Genomic DNA, 22,875 nt, shown 5'->3' on the forward strand with positions numbered 1-22,875 from the left:
TTTTTTTTTTTTTTAAAGATTTTTTAATTTATTTTTTGACAGAGAGAGACACAGCGAGAGAGGGAACACAAGCAGGGGGAGTGGGAGAGGGAGAAGCAGGCTTCCCGCGGAGCAGGGAGCCCGATGCGGGGCTCGATCCCAGGACCCTGGGATCATGACCCGAGCCACCCGGGCACCCCAGCAGGTTGCCTTTAAAGTGAACTAGTAGGCCTCACCTTTGGATGCCATCCCCATCCCTCTCCCCACTCCACCCAGTGCCCTCCCCATCTGGCGGAGACAAGGTCTGTGGACCCGTGCTGGGAGCAGGCTGGCCCAGCACGTAGATCAAAGCAGTGTTGACATCCAGAGATGAGTGACACCTGACCCTTGCCCTCCAGGAGGTCAGGGTTCGATGAGGCATGAGGCAGTGTAATAAACGCCATAACCAGTAGGGTGCACAGAGGTAAAGGGCACAGAAAGGCCTAGGATGTGGGGGTGCGAAAGGGGGAGGGCAACCCAGGGGGACTCTGGCCAGGCCCCAAAGCTTGCCAGGCAGAAGGGTGCCTGGGCCAAAGCACCCAGGGCTGCATGTCAGCATGGTTGGGGTGCAGAGTACAAATGGTGCGCGACCAGGCCAGGGAGTCAGAGCCAAAGCCGTGGGGATGCTAACAGGTATGTGGTGAGACCCTTGGGCAGCTGGGTGGGTGGGGAGGGGAGGGGACGGGCGGCCCCCCAAGGAGGTGGCAGCTTGGGCTAACTAATCAGGGAACAGGCCCATGCCCCGTGAAGTAGACAAAAAACAGGGCCAGTGACCCATTGGCCCTGAGGGTGCAGGAGAAGTGGGTACCACCCACTCAAGAGCTGGCCCAGGGAGGCAAGGTCCTATGAAGATGAAGGAGGTTCCAGGAGAGCATGTGGAGGGGCCTCAGTGAGAAGGGAGGGAATTATACAGAGAGGGGAGGGCACCTCTCCTGGGAAGTGAGCCCCCCCAGCGTAGTTCCCTGGTGCGGGGAGGGCCTTGTGTTCCCAAGGCACCAGGAGTGCTCAGAAGAAATCTGTCAGTGCATGCTGAAGGATCTGAGAATCCGCACCCTCCACCACACTTGCTGAGTGCAACCCAGCGTGCACTCCAGGAAGCTGGAGATACAGGGCTTGACCAGACAGTCACTGGCCTGCTCTCAGGAAGCTTGCAGCTGGAGGGGAACACTGACAGTCTGCACTGTGGTGGGGGCAGTTGGATTGAGGAGACTTAGGGCAGGGGACCCAGCTACGAATATGGATTTATCCCAAGAAAGTATCTAACACAGATGAAGTATTTCATGCATCTGTCTGTTGGAGTTTTGTTTTTGTTTTAATTTAAATTCAGGTTAGTTGACATACAGTGTAGTATTAGTTTCAGGAGTAGAATTAAGTGATTCACTAGTTGTATGTAACACCCAGTGCTCATTACAGTAAGTGCCCTCCTTAATGCCCATCACCCAGTTACCCCATCCCCCCACCCCCTCCCCTCCAGCAACCCTCAGTGTTTCCTAGAGTTAAGAGTCTCTCATAGTTTGCCTCTCTGTTTTTATCTTAGTTTTTCCTTCCCTTCCCCTATGTTCATCCGTTTTGTTTCTTAAATTCCACATATGAGTGAGATCATTTGGTATCTGTCTTTCTCTGACTGACTTATTTTGCAAAGCATAATACCCTCTAGTTCCATTGGTTTTATTATAACCACTGGAAGCATCCCGGGAACATGCCGTTGGAGGAATATTCCTGTTTAATAAGCAGTTTCACAGCCATTGCAAAAGATTTCTGCAGGAAAGAAAGCATAAAAGTTTCCTGAAATACATTTTACAGTGCAGTAGAATGTTTGTGACAAAATCTTAAGCAGAAAGGCAAGATGCAAAATTTGTATATTCAGTGGGGGCTTACCCACGCGTTAGGTCGAACCGTGTGGATTTTCGTAGGTTGTAAGTGGTTGATTATTAGCGACAGTTCCGCATAAATGGAATTAATAGAAATAAGAACGGAATGGAATGTGCTAAAACAGGAGTAGTGGTCCTTTGTGGTTTGTGAAATACTGGGTGGTTGCTCTTCTATTCTTACTAGAAGTTTCTCACATGCACTAACCATACCACTTGTGCTGTGAGCCTCGGAGGAGAGACTTCCCACGCCTGCCAACAGACCAGCCCTTCGAGAGCACCCTCCCTGGGTTCCTTTTCTCTGGCCAGCATCCCCATGCTGACGCTCTTCCTCTCACGTCATGGCTGGGATCCCTTGGTTGTCCCAGCGACCCTCCGGGCGTGCTCCACTTGGCCCACATGGGTTTCTCGGCCCACCTGCATCTGACCCTCCATGGTGCTGGTCAGAATACAGCTTTCTGGGGGCGCCTGGGTGGCTCAGGCGGTTAAGCGGCTGCCTTCGGCTCGGGTCATGATCCCAGGGTCCTGGGATCGAGGCCTGTGTCCAGCTCCTTGCTCAGCGGGGAGCCTGCTTCTCCCTCTGCCTGCCATTTCCCCTGCTTGTGCTTGCTCTCTGTCTCTCTCTCTTGCTCTCTCTGTGTCAAATAAATGAATAAAAAAATCTTTAAAACGGGCGCCTGGGTGGCTCAATTGGTTAAGCGACTGCCTTCGGCTCAGGTCATGACCCTGGAGGCCCGGGATCGAGTCCCGCATCTGGCTCCCTGCTCGGCGGGGAGTCTGCTTCTCCCTCTGACCCTCCCCACTCTCATGCGCTCTCTCTCTGTCTCATTCTCTCTCTCAAATAAATAAATAAAATCTTAAAAAAAAAAAAAAGAATACAGCTTTCTGGGTGCCATCCTGGCCGGTGTCACAATGAACCATCTACTAACTGACCTTGGCCTCAGCCTGAGATAAACCCCACAAGCAGGCTTGGCCCTCTGGACTCTAGTCATCGCACTGATACTGATGAGGTCTAAGGTGACCCAGCTCTGCACACACCCCATTGCTGATTTACTGAGCCTGCGGCGGGCACCCAGCAGCCCCCTAGATGATCTCACTTAGAGGACCCCCCAAACCCCACCCATCTTTGCGGAGTCTCTTGACATTTCCTTCATAGTGGCTGTCAAGTTACTGTTGGGTCAACTCATCTCCCTGTCCTTATTTCCAAACCTGATTTGAAGGAGCTCCTCTATTCCATGTGAATTTGATAAGCAAGCCATCTGTGTTCTCATCTCAGGCAAGACTGAGGACAGAGCCCTTTGGCATCCCACTAGAGATCCTCCTTCTACCTGAGGTAGGTCCATGACCAAGCTCGGATATGAATGGCCAGTAAGTTTTAAAGGCACGCAACCTGTACTCCTCCCTTTCTTATTTCTCCCTCAAATTCACCGGGATGCCATGTGGGATTGATGATACCTGGGGGCTGGTATATACTCCATCTCCCCACTGGGCCCAGAGCCACCCAGGACAAGCCATCCATTTGCTATAATGGCTCTAAATGGCTCTCTGCTCCACACTTGGGCCGCAAAGCTCAGAGTTTAGTCTGTCTTTGTTCAAGGAAATGGGAAAACGATTCATGGCCTGTTTCCCGTATTCAGAGCGCATAAGCCTCTTTTTTTTTTTTTTTTTTTTTTGCCACAGACTAACACTGAGTTTTTAAGATGAAGTTCCTTTCTCCTTTCACGAACCGCAATCACTTTGCCCTCCTGCTGCCTTCTGTCACTTCTGTCCCCTCCCTGGCTCCCCAGAGTTGCCGCATAGAGGCTCAGACAGGCTCATCTCGAACTGTCTTCCTGACTGAGGTGAACTTCAGATCTGGCGACTTTAATTTGTGCAGTTTTGCGTTCAGCAGCTGCTCTGTACCAAGCACTAAGAAACCAAGGTTAGCTATGCGTTCCTCTCTCCTTTTACCTTCCTTCCTGCCCCTCTAAGCACATTTCTCTGACCCTTCCCCATGAAAGTGCTAGGGATATATAAAGAACAGAAATTTATTTCTCACAATTCTGGCAGCCGGCTGTTCAAATTCAAGGTGCCAACAAATTTGGTTTCTGCTGAGAGCCCTCTTTATGCAGAAAGGTGGGGTTGGAGGTGGGGTGGGAGGAGGGAGGCATCTGGGCTCTCTGGTGTCTTTATTTGAGAGAGAGAGAGAAGCAGACTCCCCACTGAGCAGGGAGCCCGACATGGGGCTCAGTCCCAAGACCCTGAGATCATGACCTGAGCCAAAGGCAGGCGCTTAACCGACTGAGCCACCCAGGCGTCCTTCTGGTGTCTCCTTTAGGTTAAGGACACCGATCCTATCAGATCAGGGCCACACCTGATGTTCTCATTGAACTTAATGACTTCCTTGGAGACCCCATCTGGAAAGACAGCCACTCTGGGGGTTAGGGCCCCAACATGCAAGTTTTGGGGAGACACAAATACACACATTTAGTCCATAACATGGATGAACCTTGAAAACGTCATGCTAAGTGAAATAAACCAGGCACAGAAAGACACGTAATGTGTGATTCCACTGATGTGAGGTACCTCAAGGGGACAAACATTGTTAGGAAACATGGTTTTATTCATTGTTGGGAGCTATGGGCTGAATTGTGTTCCCCCCAGATGCCCATGTTGAAGCCCTAGCCCCCAGTGTGATGGTATTTGGAGGTAGAGCCTTTGGGAAGTAATTAGGTTTAGATGAGGTCATGAGGGTGGGGCACCCATGATGAGGTTTAGTGCCCTTGTAAGAGGAGACCCAGAGAGCTTGCTCTCGCCCTCTCTCCACCCGTTGAGCACACAGGGAGACCTGGGCTGGCTGGCTGCAAGCCAGAGAGAGAGCCTTCCCCCAGGACCAAGGCTACCTGCACCTTGATCTTGGACTTCCCAGCCTCCAGAATTGTGAGAAATTGATGTCTGTTGTTCAAGCCCCCCAGTCTGTGGTACTATGTTATGGCAGCCCATGCTGACCAAGACCTTGGTCATGAGTGTTCTTTCTAGTTTTTTTTTGTTGATGGTGGTGGTGCTTTTGTATATGTCAGACTTTTCATTTTGAAATCATTATGGACTCACAGTAAATTGCAAAGGTCACATGTACCCTTCACCCAGCTTCCCCAGTGATTCCTTTCTGAGTGACTATATAGGATATCAAAACAGAAAATTGCATCGGGACAGTGAGTGCGTCTAGTTCTGTGCCGTTTGATCACCCATGAAGATTCTCATGACCACCTGTTACCGAGGTCCAGGGCTGTTCCACCACTGTGAAGATCAACCCCCGCACATCCACTCCACCATCGCCAACCCCGGCAGCCACTAATCCCTTTCCATCTCTGGAACTCAGTCATTTCAAGGATGTGACATAAATGAAATCATCCAGTGTCCTTTTTGAGATTGGCTTTTTTCTCTCAGGACCGGCGCCCGGGAGGTTCACCCGGGTTGTTGCATGTTATCAAAAATTCCTTTTCCTGGGGCTCCTGGGTGGCTCAGCCGGTTAAGCGTCTGCCTTCGGCTCAGGTCATGATCCCAGGGTCTTGGGATCCAGTCGCATCAGGCTCCCTGCTCAGCGGGGAGTCTGCTTCTTCCCCTCCCCCTTCCCCTGCTCCTGCTTGCTCTCTCTCTCATAAATAAAATCTTTAAAAAAAAATTTCCTGGTCGGTAGGCGCCCGTTCCTCAGCTCGTCGGCGATCAAGAAAACTTCACTGAAGATGTCTAAGCAACAACCAACTCAGTTTATAAATCCAGAAACTCCTGGCTATGTCGGATTTGCAAATCTTCCCAATCAAGTTCACCGAAAATCAGTGAAAAAAGGTTTTGAGTTCACACTAATGGTGGTCGATTTTATTTATTTGACAGAGAGAGCACTAGCAAGGGGCAGGAGCAGAGGAAGAGGGAGAAGCAGATGGCAATGAATGCCGTTTCCGAATTTTCTCTACAAACTGCCCCGCTGTTTTCCCTCCCGGCCATCAAATGTGTGAGCGATCCAGCTTCCCCACACCCTCCCCGCTCCCCGGCTTTAGAGAGGTCTCTCTTTCTCATCTTAGCCCTGCTGGTAGTCCTGTCTGTGGTGGCTTTATTTGCATTTCTCTGTGGCTCGTGAGTGGAGCACCTTCTCCTGCGCTTTTTTACCATCTGTGTATTTCCTCTGGGGAAATGCGTCTTCATCTCTTTGGCTGATTTTCTAAATGGGTTGTTTGTGTTTTTACTATGGAGTTTTCAGAGCTTGTTATATATTCTACGTGCTAATCCTTTGTCAGATGGGCGCCTTACAGATATCCCCGCCCCCTTCTGCCCCCATCCTTTTAAAGATTTTTTTTTTTTTTTTTATTTGAGGCAGAGAGAATGAGGGAGAGAGAGCACATGAGAGGGGGGAGGGTCAGAGGCAGAAGCAGGCTCCCCGCCGAGCAGGGAGCCCGATGCGGGACTCGATCCCAGGACTCCAGGATCATGACCTGAGCCGAAGGCAGTCGCTTAACCAACGGAGCCACCCAGGCGCCCATCTGCCCCCATCCTTTTAATGAGCAAAAGTTTCCAATTATGATGAAGTCAATTTAGAGGGTTTTTGTTGTTAGGGTTTTTTTTTTTTTTTTTGTCTTTTGTGGATCAGACTTTCGGTGTCTTACCAAAGAACCCTTCATGAACCAAGCCTTAGTTCCTGAAGGTTGTATCCTTTGTTTCCTGTGAAACATTTTATAGTGTTAAATTTTTCATTTCAGTCTGGTCCACTTTGAGTTTCTGTTTGTGAAAAACATGAAGTTCAGGTTGCGGATCATTTTTATCCCCAGGCACATAGGCATTATTGTCCTATTTCTAATTTCCAAAATTATCCACAGAATAGTAATACAGAATATTTTGTAGTATTGTAATTCACAAGTATATCACTCGCGGCATGACCCACATTTCCTGCATGGTATTCATGCAAAAGATACGTGTGTGCTATTAACATTATTCTTTTGCTGTATGGAAGGGATTTTTTGAACCCAGATCTTAAGATCACTCACTATTAAACATTATTTCTCAACTTACAAAACCATTTATACCAGGGGCAATTAACTGTGGTGGCAGCATTATGGATTATTTCTACTTTTACGTCTTTTTTGTGATTTTTAAGTTTTCTGCACACATAGTCAAGAAGATGAGCACTTTTTTTTTTTTATGGCGTTTGCTGGGTTTGACATAATTTGGGAGTAGAAGGCTCGTGAATGATTTTTATTGGGTAATACCAGGTTTAGGAAGAGTATTCTTTCTGGCTCACACATACCTTCTAAGCCCCAAGATGCTTTTTTTTTCCCCTTTGTCCCTTGAGGCATGGGGTTAAGGTTTTTTGTTGTGTTGTGTCTCTTTGTCTTCTATAGTTTTATTCATCTTTATACCATCTTGCTTGTGTAACGTCAAAATGAAGCAGGGCAGAGAAATCAATGAGTTGTCTTGGCATCGATTTAGTCTATTCTCAGGTGGCTGGAAAGCCAGGAACTGTGAACTGAAAACTTCATTTTGTCTCAGATTCTCTTAATTGTCTCTCGAACACTTGCCCGAAGCGCGTGCTTGCTAGAACTCTCCAGAGACAGGCGGCCATCTCCGCCTGAAAGAAAAGTCTTCACTGAGACAAAGAATGGGGGCAGGGACGGGGACACAGGACCTCAGTAAATATGAGAAAGTAGCAGTTATTTTAAAACTGCCGGGCAGCTGGGGAAGGCCATTCCCACCTAAAGCTGCCACTTGGCTGGTCCCTTTGTGTGGCCTTTTGCAGAAAATGGGGGAGGGGGGGTACTTCTGTGCCAGGGCCCAGCTGCCTTCAAAAGATGTTTCCAGTTGCTTTCCCATTGAGCAGCTGGAGGAATCTGCCATTGAAAATATAAAATTCTTGCTGCAAAGTCGATATTTTTAGAAACAAATGTGCTTCTAGATTATAAAGGACAGTTTAAAGCCAATTAAGATGCTCACTGGATATGTCATGTTGGGCTGCCTTGAAAAAGGACTTTCAACAGGCGTGTAACTATGAAGTCTCGTTAATGAATTTTCCTTGTGAGCCCTTATGATTCCTACCAGAGCTAATGGGTTGTGCTTGTGTATCCGGGAAAAGTCTGTAGCCTAAAGGACCTATGAGAGACCGGGGTCATGCTGGGAGTATAACTATGCTGGAAATTAGCCCCTCTGAACCTGAGCTTCGCAGTGTGGGGTCTGATGTTCGAGTAAAGTATGGGAATATCTCGTTTTATTGCACTTTGCAGATAACGTGTTTTTTACAAATTGAAGATTTGTGGCAAGCCGGCATCAGCAAGCAAGTCTGACCAAGCCATTTTTCTTCACTTTGTGTCTCTGTCACATTTTGGTAATTCTCACACTATTTTAAACGTTTTCTTTACTCTGTTTGTCATGGTGATCTGTGATCTGTGATTACGACTCTGAAAGCTCAGGTGATGGTTAGCCTTTTTAACAATAAAGTGTGTGGGTTTGTTGCCTTTTTTTTTTTTTTTTAAGATTTTATTTATTTATTTGAGAGAGAGCCCGCGAGCATGAGCGGGGGAAGGGGCAGAGGAGTAGGAAGAGAAAGAAATCCCAAGCAGACTCTGCTGAGCGTGGAGCCTAATGTAGGGCTTGATCCCATGACTGGAAATCATGACCTGGGCAAAAATCAAGAGTCAGATGCTTAACCAACTGAGCCACCCAGGCGCCCCAACAATAAAGTGTTTCTTTAAGGGGCGCCTGGGTAGCACAGTCAGTTGGGCAGCCGACTCCTAGTTTCAGCTCAGGTTTTGATCTCAGGGTCGTGAGATTGAGCCTCATGTTGGGCTTGGTGCTTAGCACAGAATCTCCTTCAGATTCTCCCCATCCCCCTGCCCCTCCCGCTCATGCACTCTCTCTCTCAAATAAATACATAAATTTAAATATATTTTTTTAACAATAAAGTGTTTTTGAGGGCACCTGGCTGGCTCAGTCAGTGGAGCACGTGACTCTTGATCTCGGAGTTGTGAGTTTGAGCCCCACGTTGGGTATGGAGATTACTTAAAAATAAAAATCTTTTTTTAAATGTGTTTTTTAATTAAGGGATGGATACTGTCTTTTTAGACATAATGCTGTTGCACACTTAATAGCCTACAGCATAGTGTGAACATAACTTTTACAGGCACTGGGAAACCAGAAAATTCCTGTGACCCACTTTATTGCGGTGGGTCTGGAACCGAGCCCACGATATCCCTGGGATATGTAAGTGGGATCCTGATACCTGTCACTCAGGCTTAGTCGTCCTTAGTGCTCACAGAGACCACTCTTCAAGACACCAAGACAAAATAGGTTTTCAAGAATAATCGTCATGAGAACAGGCGGCTGTCTGTGTTGCTGAGAACAGCGTGTATTTTTTTTTTTTTAAAGATTTTATTTATTTATTTGACAGAGAGATAGAGAGAGAGAGAACAAGTAGGCAGAGAGGCAGGCAGAGGGAGAGGGAGAAGCAGGCTCCCCGCCGAGCAGGGAGCCCGATGCGGGGCTCGATTCCAGGACCCTGGGATCATGACCTGAGCCGAAGGCAGACGCTTAACAGACTGAGCCACCCAGGCGCCCCAAGAACAGCGTGTATTTTTCCCCCCTCGGGCAAAGAACTTTTTTCCATTTTTTTCTCTGCTTGCTTCTTATTTTTTTCCCTGCCTCTTCCCTGGGTCCCCTTGCAGAAATGGCTCTGTGGCAGATAGTCTCTGCGGCAGGCCCGGTGCGCGCCGATCGATGCCCCCTCTCAGCAGTGGGCAGACGGTGCTAATTAGGCTCTGAAGCCACTTTTCGTGGGGGTGCAGACGGCGCTAGGCGGCCACGTGCCGAACCCCGCGCCTTGGCCCGGATCCCAGCACCGCGCCACTGCCCATCTGTCCCATGGCTGCCGGCTTTCAGAAAACATGATAGCAGGATGAGTACATATTCCTGTCGCTCTGAGAGCCAAGGGCAGAGGACCGGCTCACGCTGGGTTCTGCTCCTGCAGAAAGATGGCTCTGCCTCACGGGGTTTATTCATTTGTTTGATAACTTTACTGAGCTGGGACTCACATACTGTATGATCTCCCCAGTTAAGTGTGCCATGCAGTGGCTTTTCGTAGAGCCACAGTCCCCACGATGGGCACTGGCACCCCCAAGAGAAACCTACCCATTAGCCATCACCCTCCATTCTCCCCCCCCAGTCCTACACGACTACCTCCTGTCTCCTTGGATTCGCCTGCTGCGCCCATTTCCTAGAGGCAGGCTCCTACAGTCTATGGTCTTTTGTGTCAGCCCTCTGCCACGCAGCAGATTTTCTAGGTTCGTCCACATGATAGCCTGAATCAGGGCTTCCTTCCTCTTATGACCGAATAATAGTCCGTTGGGACTAGAGTGCTATGCCATTGTGCCATTGTGCCTTCCCACCAGCTGTCCCATGATTTCCCTGTGTCTAGATGTAGGAAAATTGCCCCCGGAAGATGTTCGAGGCTCCCAGCCCTGGCAGGCAGACCTCTAGGCCCCTGGGTACCTGGTGTTTGAGGGTATCCAGGATTTGCTTTAGCCAGGTATGGTAAACCGTGCCGGTATGCATATGACTGCCAGGAGAGGAAAAGTTTGTACTCACAGTCCTCTCGGAGTGGGAGGCAGGGCACGCCACGGAGGGCCACAGGGGCAGGCCCTGGGGTCAGTCAGGAGCCAGAGGGCATGATGGGAAAACGTGGGCAAGAGCCTTTGCTGTGGTTTCTGCGGCGAGGAATGGGTGGGGCAGAGTAAACAGGCTGAGGACTGGCTAGTTTGAAAAATCTCAGTGGGCTCTGGGGCGTAGGGGCTGTCCCTAGTGCCCGGCACCTGCCCCCGGGGGTAGTCAGGGCAAGGGGACGGTGGCCCTGAGTGCGAGAGCCCCACAGAGGAGGGGTTCAGAGTGTGGGCTCTGGATTGGCGGGTTTGCATGTGAAAGGCGCTCTTGCAAGTGAGTCCTTCCTGAGCTCTAGGAATCCACCAGCCCTGGGAGGGGCAGGCTTTCCTGGGTCAGCAAGGGCCCAGATGTCATATCATCAAAAATAGAGAATAGAAAGACATGGTTGAAATGGCTGGTCTGTGCCAGAGTCACCAACTTGTGTACAAGTTACAGAAAGACTCGATTAGTGATTGTCCACCCCTTATTTAAAAAGTCTTAAGTAGTTTGAGAGGAGCGGTGGTGGCTAGACCCTCCAGGGAAAAAAAACGATTTTTCCCAGGAGGACATACGGCTGCCAAATGAACGGCATTATGTTTACCTGTAAGAAGCACCCCCAGCTCAGATCCTTTTGGGGCATATGTGTGTAATTCATAAAGCAATACGAAGACTATCAGTGCTCTAAAGAAATATCTTAGGTATTTGAGCAAACAAGGGCATTCTAAAACATCATGATAATTTCTCACTTGACACCTTTCTTGTATAGAGTGAGTCCTCCTTTATTCGCGGATTCCGTATTTGCAAGCGTACCTACTCACTAAAATTTATCTGTGACCCCAGATCCACACCCGTGGGGCCATCACGGTCCTGTGCGGGCATGTGCAGTGAAAAATATGAGTCACCCGACATGCATGTTGCCAGCTGAGGCCAGACAAGGTCACACCCTGCCTTCTTGTTCCAGCTCGTAATGTAGACAAGTGTCCTGTTTGCAGTGTGGTTAATGCCATGTTCTTCACATTTTTGTGCTCTCCGTGGGTGATTGGGCTGCTTGAAATGGCCCCCAAGCATTGTGCTGAAGGGCCGTGTGGGATTACTACGTGCAAGAAGGCTGTGAAGCCTCGGACAGAGAAAATCCACGTGTTAGATACGCTCCATTCAGGCCTGTGTTGTAGTCCTAGTGACCATGAGTTCAATGGTAATAGATCAGTAGTATATATTAAATAAGGTGTCTTTCGAGAGAAACACACATTAAACAAGGTTATGTATGGATGGGTTGATGGAAGTGTAGGCAGAAGCTCCCAGAAGCACAACTTTGGGTCTCCACTAGGAGCAGTGATGCAGCACTGGCTAATTTCAGTATCCACTGCAACTTTACGGAACATCATGACAGTGAACACTGAGAATCAGCTGCAGCTTTTTATTTTGAAATTGTTTAAGATTCACAAGAAGTCGGGAGGCCCCGACTGGGGGTGGCTCAGTCGGTGAAGCGTCTGCCTTCGGCTCAGGTCATGATCCAGGGTCCTGGGATCGAGCCCCGCTGCTCCCTGCTCCGAGGGGGAGCCTGCTTCTCCCTCTCCCTCTGCCTGCCGCACCCCCGCTTGTGCTCTTTCTCTCTCTCTCAAATAAATAAATAAGATATTAAAAAAAAAAAGCTCTCAGAATGTTGAATCCCACTCCCCAGAAAAGCTCTTGAGAGAAGTACATTCATTTTCCCCAAGTGCTGGTTCCTTACCCCCGCCCCCAAAGGTGATGGTCTGCATGCTGCAGAGAACCACAGTCCCCACTGCTCTACCTGTGTGACAGAAATGGGTGGGTGCACTGGGGACCCAGGAGCCAGGTCGGAAAGGCTAGTGGACAGATCTCGTCCTAACGCTGCTGGTTATCCTTGCCTGGAGGAGCGCTTTCGAGTGTGGTTTTCACCCTGAGAATGAGCGAACCAAGCAGCGCGTCCCAACCAGACTGGATTTGTCAAATTGGAGAGGGTGACAGTTTGGCTTTCTGAGTTTCATCTTTCCATCAGAGGGAAAGGTGATCAGAGCATACACGCGTCCTACTATCTCAGTTCCTACCTTAATGAGCGGAGGAGTGCGAAGAACCCTCTGGAGCCCCCAATGTGTTTTAGGTTGGCTTACAATCCTTGTATAAAATAGGATCAGCCCCTCTTGTCCACTGTGCTGCTCAGATTCTATTAGTGTACTTAGGATCAGGGGCGTATGTGGCCGTACATCATGCCCTGTGGTCTCTGGGTCTCAGAGTCATCCTGACATCTGATCTCAGGTTAATTACAGTCGTGTGTGTGTGTGTGTGTGTGTGTGTGTGAGAGAGAGAGAGAGAGAGAGAGAGATGTCGACATGAGCCACACCAAGCGCAGAGCTCCCTATTTAGTGATCTTAGATTATTGACAGTGAATCTAAACTCCTCTCTGCTTTTTTACCCCCTGCCAAGATGGAAGGGGTGTTGGGATTTTTTGTTGTTGTTGTTATTTTACCAAAGAAGAAGATACTGTGCGATTTCCAACTAAATGGTCACAGTGGGGACCAATTTCCTGCCCTCCAGACCCGCTGTCTCAGCCAATACAGTAGGAGAAGACGCAGCTTTACATTTCTAGAAGGATCACACGGAGGTATAAAAACGGCACGGCCCGGCCTCGCAGCGCGCTGGGTCTCGGAGCCGCGATCGTGAACATGGGGAACACGCATTCCAAAAGCGGTGACAGAGACAGCACGCTCCGCAGCCACCCCGAGCTGTCTTTCTGCAGCTCTTTTCCTCGGAAATGGAGCGAGAATGTCTTTCTAGATAACGAGCTGCTGACCTCCAAGATCCTGTCCGTGCTGCGGCCACAGTCGGAACGGGGCTTTCGGACAGGCCACCTCCGCTATCCTGCCCACTTTCTCAGCACCAACTCTGTGTTTGCCTCTGTCGCAGCGTCCCTGAAGGAACACCCGAGGGCCACCCTCTTGTCTGATGGCAGCCCAGCCCTGTCCAGGAATGTCGGCATGATGGTCTCACAGAAGGGGGGTCCGCAGCCAGCACCCAGCCCGGCGGGAACGGGGACACAGCTTGGGTAAGTGGGGTCCTGGCCCTGCGCCAGGTGCCCGTGGAGGGAGGGAGGGAGGGAGCAGGATGTGGCTCTCCGAAGGGAGACCCTCAGGTCCGTGTGAACCTGCTTGTTGGCCCCCAGCCACACCGTGAAATTCCTATTAACACTTGCTTCGGAGATTCGATCCTCTTCTTTATTGAAACCCCGTGTGTTCTGGGCGTACTTGGCCGTTGGGAGCCAGTTTGTTTCATACTCTCGAAGGGCCCTTGGACAGGGTTCCTGTCTGTGCTGGAGATGATGCTAGAAGTCCCACTGAGGTTGCCATGGAGGTAGCATCCCGTTATTTATGCCTTACCCTTGTCCTCTAAGGACTTGGAGGTGGTTCCTGTAATCCTCTACTCAGCAGTGTTGGGGTGGAAAACCTAACGCTAACGAATGTCCTTGTGGTGGTCCTTCTACGGGCTGGTGGGGAAAGGGGCTGATTATCTTCTTCCACTAAGAAAGGGCTCTCCCTCCACCCTCGACTGAGTGTGGCTGTGTCCCCCCAACTCTTGGTAGAAAGTAGTCCAGGGGCTCCAGTGGGCTCTGGTGGCCGTTAAAGGAAGCATACAATTTAACGCACCCTTAGAACGTGCCTGGACACTGGATTGAAGTTGGTTATGATGGAGGAAGTCCTGATGTGATGTGGACAGATAGTCTCCTAATTTTTACAAATGATCTGTGACAAAGTTTACATTGAAATCCAGAGAGTTCTCAGATAGACTTGCCTTCATGGAATATGTGTGTGTGTGTTTAACTCAATTTTTTAGAATAATTGTTTTTATGATTCTTATTTAGACCAGTCACAGGAGAGATGGATGAAGCCGACTCTGTATTTTTAAAATTTAAGCAGGCAGCTGATGACTCTGTCTCACTTACGTCTTCGAATGCCGAGCCCATTTTTGTAGAAGGTACAGTCCCCTCGATTCTTCCACGGATGTCCCTCGGTCTCCACCCACACTGGGAAGGGCTGGGACCCACGTCCGTGTGTCCATGGGACGCTGGCTGGGGCGGCCCAGAGCCAGCGAGGCTCTGGCCCTGAGCAGCGACCTCTTACTCCCCCTTCAGACCCCTGCACAGCCTCGCTGAGGAGTGAGATCGAGGCGGACGCCCGCGATTTCGAGGCTGAGTCCTGGAGCCTTTCCGTGGACGCGGCATACGCAAAGAAACAAAAGAAAGAGGTGGTAAAGAGGCAGGATGTGCTCTATGGTAAGAAGTTCTGTGCCGTCACACTGACCTTCCACTTGCTTCTTTTCTGCCTTTGTTCTCATTGGTTGCACCTAGGAGTCTGGGCTCCACTGAGACCTCAGGCTCCCCGCTGAGACTATGGGGCCCACTCCACCTGCTCCCCAGGGCAGCCCTGCCTTCCCAGTGAGGGAAGAGATGGCCTGGGAGGGCTTTGTGAGAACCCGTCCCTGAGGACGAGTGTGGCTGAACGCCCAGTCCTGACTCATCCTGACCCTGCTGGTGACCCCGAGAGAGAAGACTATCCTGGGCCCATCCCAGCCATCCGTGGTGACCACAGACAGGTCTGGGGTGGCTGTGACTAGGGGACTTGGGGGGCATATGACAAAGCACTGGCTCCAGGGTGGACGCCCTGGCCGTGGGCAGCCATTCTCCTCAGATGGGAGGTTACAAGTCACTGTGCAAACCATAGCTTTCGGACACAGAGCCCATCCCCGGGCCAGGTGCCATGTTGCGGGCCCCACGTATGTCCCTCCAGGCCTCTGGACCCCCATAAGCAGGATGACAAAGGCCCAAGACACCATCACTGGAATCTGAGGCCTTTCTCTCCCGAAAGCCCTTACTTGTTCTTATGATTCTCCCTCCATGGGAATCATTCCCCAAGACTGACAGTGTTGTCGCCCCAGGAGATATTTTCTGTCCTTCATCGGTGCTCTGTGAGAAGGTTCTGGCATATCAGTGTCTTCACTTTCCACTGGGGTCCACTGACCCCTGCGTCCCTCCACGTTTCACACCCTGAGCTTTCTGCCCAGGCCGGAGTAGATTGGGGTGTGGGCAGGAGGAGAACCCTATGGATGCTTCGCCTCAGGGCTCCGGGCCCAGGGCAGAGATCCTGCAGGGAGGGATGGAGACGACCGGGCTGGATGCTTCCATCCGGGCAGCCCTTTGCCAGGTTGTCTCACCCTCTGGGCAAACACAGGCCACGTCCGGCCCCCATGGCTGGTGGCCCCAGGCCTGGCTCTGCTGACCTGTGTCTGGTCTCTAGCCGCTTCCAGGCCTTGATTTGAACAACAGCTACACTCCAACACGAAACCTGATCTGTCCCTGCCTTTTACCAGAGAATTAAATTCTTCACTTGAACTCTGCTTTTTCATCGGTTATAGTCCGGGTCTGGTCACTGGCCTGCACAGGCGTGTGAGTTTCACATCCCAAGGAGTGGTGTTCACCAGAACAATCTTCCTGCTTAAAACAGCCTCGAAATGTCTTCAGGCCTGAAATCCTCTTGTGAATGGGAGGTCCCAGGACACAGCCTGAATCACTCCGGCCCTTGCTGCTCCCTTACACTGGGCCCCCGGGGGGATGGGAGGCCCGCCCCCCAGGCAGTAAGACCACCAGGGGAAGGGCCTCGGTGGGGAGCTGGGAGAAGCCAGCCAGGCGCCCGGTGGGCAGGCGGTTCGCACGCGTGCCGTCGTGGGCCGCGGGAGGGGCGAAGCGGGTCAGTCCTTCGGTCCGTGTCCCCGCAGAGCTGGTGCAGACGGAGGTGCACCACGTCCGGACTCTCAAGATCATGCTGAAGGTCTACTCCAGGGCCCTGCAGGATGAGCTTCAGTTCAGCAGCAAGGCCATCGGCCGCCTCTTCCCGTGTGTGGACGAGCTGCTCGACATGCACAGCCACTTCCTGTCTCGGCTGAAGGAGCGCCGCCAGGAGTCCCTGGAGGAGGGCAGTGACCGCAATTACGTCATCCAGAAAATCGGGGACCTCCTGGTGCAGCAGGTGGGCATGCCAGCATGGCCACTGGGCCTGGGGGAGCCCCTGCCTCGTCTCTGTTCCATGCAGTCGTGAAAAGAACATGGCCTCTGTTTATCGAGAGCCTCTAGCGGACCGCGGCCCCCGGCCTTTCGGAAACACAGAGGCCTAAGTGCCGAACACACCTGCGCAGACACTCGCCACCGTCGCACTCTGGGCTGCTCTTTGGTTGCTCGGCTGGGCCCCTTGTTTTTGTTTTTCTGGTTTGACCTCCGTGTTTTTGGCTGTTCGAAGCAGGCCTGTGGTAAAGGGTGCCAGCCCTGAATTGACTTCTGAGTCGACGTCCAACCCTAGGCCAAGGTTGACAGAGGGGGCCCAGAACCCCTTGTCTGACCTCAGAGCGCTCCAGGCATCCAGAGTCAGCTCATTAGAGTTAATTAAAAGAATGCCCCTTTTGCTTTTTTTTTTAAGATTTTAAATTTATTTTTTTTTATTTTTTAAAGATTTTATTTATTTGAGAGAGAGAGCACATGAGAGGGGAGAGGGTCAGAGGGAGAAGCGGACTCCCTGCTGAGCAGGGAGCCCGATGTGGGACTCGATCCAGGGACTCCAGGATCATGACCTGAGCCGAAGGCAGTCGCTTAACCAAGTGAGCCACCCAGGCGCCCAAGATTTTATTTATTTATTTGAGCGAGAGAGAGAGAGAGAGAGAGAGAGAGAGCACCCTATCGGGGAGGGGCGGAGGGAGAGGGAGAAGCAGACTTCCCGCTGAGCAGGGAGCCCGATGCGGGGCTCGATCCCAGGACTCTGGGATCATGACCTGAGCCGAAGGCAGACGCTTCACCAACTGAGCCACCCAGGGGCCCAGTTTTTAAATATTTCTAACATTCTTCAGCATAGATGTTCTCCTTCTTGGACTACAGGAAGTTTTACAGCTAAAGCCCATTAGAAAGTTTTCTTGTCTTCCTTATTGTACCTTGTGACGAGAGCGCCGCCCCCGCCCGGAACTGAAGCATTTCCCTGCCTGAGTGCTTGTCAGATTCTAAGAAAGTGGAGGCACAGGTTTATTTGAGACGTATTTTAGCAGAGTCAGCTGAGCCAGACGAGCGCGCTCCCTGGCGGTTCCCCTGCTCCTTTCCACTAACATCCCTGTTGTCTTTCTGCAGTTCTCCGGCAAAAATGGGGACAGAATGAAAGAAAAATACGGTGTCTTTTGTAGTGGCCACAATGAGGCCGTCAGTCATTACAAGTTGCTGCTGCAGCAAAACAAGAAATTTCAAAGCCTGATCAAGGTAAAAAAAAAAAAGAAAGAAAAAAATTTTCTTAATTAAAACATGTATCCTCTTTGCTGGAGGTTGTTTTCCACAGGACTATAGGCTCTGGGAGAGTTTAAGATTATAAGGTACCTGTTATAAAACAGCGATTTTCAGGTTTTTGTTTCCTTCTTCCACCACAAACTTGTTCAGACTACATCAGGGAAGTCCAGATGTAGAACAAAGCAAAACACACCTTCGTTCTCGGCTGCACCAACAGGCCCTAGCGTGGAACCTGCTGGCTCTCATTCCTCAGACTGCCGAGGGGACACAAGTGTCGTTTCAAGGGGCCACCTGCCCTGGGATCTGCCCCTCCCTCGCCTCCTTCCCACTCCGGTCCCCACTTGCCCACCCCATTCCCCCGGGCCTGCGAAATAACCCACACCTGCCTTCTGCCTAACAGTGTGCAGGTGCTCAAAGCCCAGACCCAAAAACGTAGCATCCAGCCTGAGTCCACCAGGTTGGGCAAGGCCCTGCCTCCGGCATCCTTGAAAGCATACCTAGGTCAAGGCCACTTGGCTGTCGGCATGAGTCCTGCAGCCACCCTGTCAGTGCTGCTTGGTCCCCGGGGACTTTAATTTGAAGCGATAGCCAATAACTAACGGTCTAGAGTTACGAAGGACAGGTTTTCAAATTCTGCTCCCTTACCATTGCAGTGGATAGACATAAAAGGGAGAGGGTCGCTCCGGGGTTGGCCCTGGAAGCTCGCAAACCCCGCAGTGCTCTGCTGGTCCTGCTCAGAAGTGGCTCTCACAATTGTTGGCATTCCTGGAGTGTGTGGGTGCAGGGGGAGCAGGGAAGCGGAATGTGTGGAATGCTCTGGAGGGTACCGGAAACCGCTCTCCGCCCTGCCGAGAAATGGCTTTGGATGACGGCCTTTTGAGTCCTGAGCCAGAGGTGTGCATCGGGAGCCAGCAGGGGGCTGACTCGGGCACAGGCTCAGTGTAGTTCCAGAGGGTTCTGACAGCCGTCAGTCAGGGTTTTCGTGTGTGGATATGCGGGGTTGGGGGGAGATGTGCACGCAGCCGCGATACACAGCTCTCCAGGTGACTCCCTCCCACCTCCCTGGCTGGTTCTGGTTTCTTCTTAATGGGTTTTACTTGGGGCGGGGGGGCTGCCTTTACTTCTGTGGCCTTTCTACATACAGCAGGCAAGGCCCTACTTCCACTGAACGCTTGAAAAGGTCCTGCTGGGCGCCTGGGTGGCTCAGTTGGTTAAGCGACTGCCTTCGCCTCAGGTCATGATCCTGGAGTCCCGGGATCGAGTCCCGCATCGGGCTCCCTGCTCAGCGGGGAGTCTGCTTCTCCCTCTGACCCTCCTCCCTCTCATTCTCTCTCTCGCAAATAAATAAAAAATCTTAATAAAAAAAAAAAAATTTAAAAAGAAAAGGTCCTGCTGAGCTGAGAAAGGGAGAAGCCTCCAGCCGGGTTGGCACAAGCTAAGATGCCAACAGGGCATTTTGTTTTCCATGTCATAGAAAATTGGCAACTTCTCCATCGTGAGGCGGCTTGGCGTGCAGGAGTGTATCCTTCTGGTCACTCAGCGCATAACCAAGTATCCTGTGCTGGTGGAGCGCGTTATTCAGAACACAGAAGGTAAAGTAGCTTTCCTCAGGGCGCCTGGGTGGCTCAGTCGCTAAGCGTCTGCCTTCGGCTCAGGTCACGATCCCAGGGTCCTGGGATCGAGCCCCGCATCGGGCTCCCTGCTTGGCGGGAAGCCCGCTTCTCCCTCTCCCACTCCGCCTGCTTATGTTCCCTCTATCGCTGTGTCTTTCTCTGTCAAATAAATAAATAAAACCTTTAAAAAAAAAAAAAAAGTAGCTTTCCTCGCTGCCCTGCCCGTTGGTTGCTGCTTTGAGGGGCGGTCTCTTTCTGCCCCGTTTTAGCAGTGGATTGGATAAGCGCCCCTCTGTGCTCCGTCCCTGGTTGTCTGGGTTCGTGCTAAGTGCTGGGGTCTCCGACCCAAGAAAGATGGGGTGCCAGGTCTTATTTGCCCACTATTACCCCGCAGGCAGGGCCAAAGAAGGCCCTGGGTCATTATCGGGGGAGTACATTAATGTTGATCCAGACACAGAGATGGCCTTTATGTCACGTGCCTGGAACCTGGAGGGTGGAGGAAACAGGGCACACAGCCCAGCCTAGAGTTCTCAGAGGCCAGGGCCTGACCACACCTGACCATACCTCCGCCACCTCCAGGAGATTCGGGCCCTGGGAGGAGGAGGGAGTGTTTTATGGAGAGCAGGGCTATGCAGGGCTGTCATTGCGTTCAGTGGAAGCTCTGTCTTGGCAAAAACCAAAGGCCGGGCTGCCGCATTTCATTTGGAGAAGCGTTTACGTCTCCGGAGATCCGAGTTGAAAGGTGGATTCTTGAGGGCCCTCTGCGCAGTGGCTTCAGGGAACAGCCCTCCCAGGCCCCGGCGCGTGTCCGCTTGCACTGGGTTGCTGGAAGGGGCGAAGGGAAGCACTAAGTCTGCTGTGTGTGGCAGCTGGCACCGAGGACTACAGAGACCTGACCCAGGCCCTGAACCTCATCAAGGACATCATCTCCCAAGTGGATGCCAAGGTCAGCGAGTCCGAGAAGGGCCAGCGCCTCCGGGAGATCGCGGGGAAGATGGACTTGAAGTCCTCCAGCAAGCTCAAGAACGGGCTGACCTTCCGCAAGGAGGACATGCTGCAGCGGCGGCTCCACCTGGAGGGCACGCTGTGCTGGAAGACCACGTCGGGGCGCCTGAAAGGTAAAGGCCTGTCCCTCGCCTCTGCTCGGGGGGGCCCTCCCGGATCAGCGGCGCCATTCTGCATGAGCGGGTGCAGGCCTGGCTGCGCCGGGGCCGAAGGGGCTTCGCACGCCGAGTCAGAATGAGACAGGCAGGCAGGAGCGTGGGAAGAATGAGACAGCACCCTCTTTCTCGAGCTTTGAGGCGCTGTGGCGCCCACCAGGAGGGCCACTAGATCACACTGAGCCCTTGACTCCTGAGCAGAAACCCCAGGCATCGGGACACCCCAGGTTTGTCGGAGGCCCCGGGATACCAAACAGGCAGCCACTGAAGGGCCCCCGTGTGGGTAGACGCACCACCCGGACCGCTGACCTCAGTGTCCCCGAGCATCCGCCTCACTGCTCGGGGTGTCCTTCGAGCCCCACCTCCAAAATCCACAGTGTACTTCCAGACCAGAGAGCACTTGGGACTCAACCCTGAGTTTCCTGGCTCATTTCATGAGCTTCTGGAAACATCCTCACCTGTCCGTTAACATCAGCATCTTTTGGGCGCCTGGGTGGCTCAGTCGTCAAGCGTCTGCCTTCGGCTCAGGTCATGATCCCAGGGTCCTGGGATCGAGCCCCGCATCGGGCTCCCTGCTCGGCGGGAGGCCTGCTTCTCCCTCTCCCACTCCCCCTGCTTGTGTTCCTGCTCTCGCTGTCTCTGTCTCTGTGTCAAATAAATAAAATCTTTAAAAAAAAAAAAGAAAATAGGTAGACGGAAACCCTCAGGCTCCCAGAGGAGCCTCACGGCACTGCGCTGGGTGACCAGGACCCCTCCCCTGGGGCCGAAGCCTCCCCGGGACGCATCCGTGTCTGCCTGGCAGGAACCCTGTGTCCCTGCGACCTCATGAGACATTTCCTTCTGTGCTTTCTCCTTAGATGTCCTTGCTGTCCTGCTAACCGATGTGCTCTTGCTGCTACAAGAAAAGGATCAAAAATACGTCTTTGCCTCTGTGGTAGGTGTCCTGTCTCTTCAGACGAAGGGTCCTGCCTGCCTTAGGGACCCTTAGGGGCTTGCCGCCCGGGGCCCAAAAGGTTCCGGCAAGGCAGGAGTCAAATTTTCTGAGACCCGGGGGTCCTGTCTGGTTGCCTGGGGAGGCTTCAGGGGCTCGTGCTAACATCCTGTCCAGTCTCAGCCTTTACGTTTCTGTGGCTCTTCCTCTCTCGGGGCTCAGGGTCTCGGGGGCTCCAGCTGACTCCCTGTCCTGCCTCCTCTCCTGAGTAGGACACCAGTCATACTGGACTGGGCCCACCCTAATGACTTCATTTTACTTTAATCACCTCTGTGAAGGCCCATCTCTAAATAATCACAAAAGGGTCTTTTTCCCCCCCGGATGGCAAATATCTCTGCTCTGAATTATTTGAGAACAAAGGGGGCACACGTGTCCCCCACCACCCCTTCCCCTCAGACTCTCGGTTCCACACCTGCTCAGATGCAGCAGGCTGAAAGGGGTCCTCCCCCCACCTCACCTTCCACCCACACAGGACTCGAAGCGCCCGGTCATCTTGTTACAAAAGCTCATTGTGAGGGAGGTGGCCAACGAGGAGAAAGCCATGTTTCTGATCAGCGCCTCCCTGCAAGGGCCTGAGATGTACGAGATCTACACCAGCTCCAAAGAGGAGAGGAACACTTGGATGGCCCACATCAGAAGGGCCGTTGAGAGGTGAGAAGGGCCCATGTGGGCGTTCCCTCCCCCAGCTGTTCTGCCCTTGGCTTTGACAGTGGGCAAAGCAGCTGTGACCTTCAAGTACCCGAGAGAGTGCTGGAGGTCACAGGTAGGCAGGAGATCCCTCTGCTCTTCCTCTCCCTCATTCCGCCTTGGTGCCTTGTCCATCCTCAGCTAAAGGGAACACGTGGCCCCATTCCGGCTCCTTCCGGCAACAGCTCAACCCTGTCAGGTGCTAAAAAGGCCCAGATGTTGCTAGTCAGTGGGTGTGGGGCCAGGCTGTTCTACGCTTCTGTACTAGTGGGATAGTGAGTGACACCTGACCCGGGGGCCGGACCTGTTGGAGGAGGCTCTGGTGTCCTGCCCTCCTTCCTCAGGCCACGGGACCCCTGGGGACCCCAGCCAGCCTGATGCTCCCTCTCTCTGTGCCTGGAAGCTTCCTGAACCTGCTCGATGCTCAGTTTCAGTCCTGCAGCTCCCCAGGAAATGAGCTGTCCTCAGTCTCCTCCCCCACATGGTGGCCAGGCATGGAACCTACGGCTGGTGACGTGTGGACACCTGAGGACAGGATAAATGCCCATGGCTGCCTTCC

At 52.2% G+C, this 22,875-nt stretch overlaps 1 protein-coding gene across 2 annotated transcripts in view; it reads left to right on the forward strand.

The window, feature by feature from the left end:
- ARHGEF18 (Rho/Rac guanine nucleotide exchange factor 18) overlaps positions 1–22,875 on the forward strand; it is a 54,801-nt gene that overhangs the window by 22,541 nt on the left and 9,385 nt on the right. Inside the window, exons 2-10 of one of the 2 annotated variants that reach the window (XM_021705363.2) lie at positions 13,464–13,602; positions 14,416–14,528; positions 14,686–14,826; positions 16,326–16,576; positions 17,716–17,841; positions 19,340–19,457; positions 20,348–20,596; positions 21,496–21,572; positions 22,102–22,280. In XM_021705363.2, coding sequence (XP_021561038.2) covers positions 13,535–13,602; positions 14,416–14,528; positions 14,686–14,826; positions 16,326–16,576; positions 17,716–17,841; positions 19,340–19,457; positions 20,348–20,596; positions 21,496–21,572; positions 22,102–22,280 — 1,322 coding nt within the window. In that variant the 5' untranslated portion in view covers positions 13,464–13,534. Of the gene's footprint in view, positions 1–13,207; positions 13,603–14,415; positions 14,529–14,685; positions 14,827–16,325; positions 16,577–17,715; positions 17,842–19,339; positions 19,458–20,347; positions 20,597–21,495; positions 21,573–22,101; positions 22,281–22,875 lie in introns of those variants that run through there. The other variant, XM_044915575.1, reaches the window with a different exon arrangement.

This window comes from Neomonachus schauinslandi, chromosome 1, assembly GCF_002201575.2.
Source record: "Neomonachus schauinslandi chromosome 1, ASM220157v2, whole genome shotgun sequence".
Lineage (NCBI taxonomy): Eukaryota > Metazoa > Chordata > Mammalia > Carnivora > Phocidae > Neomonachus > Neomonachus schauinslandi.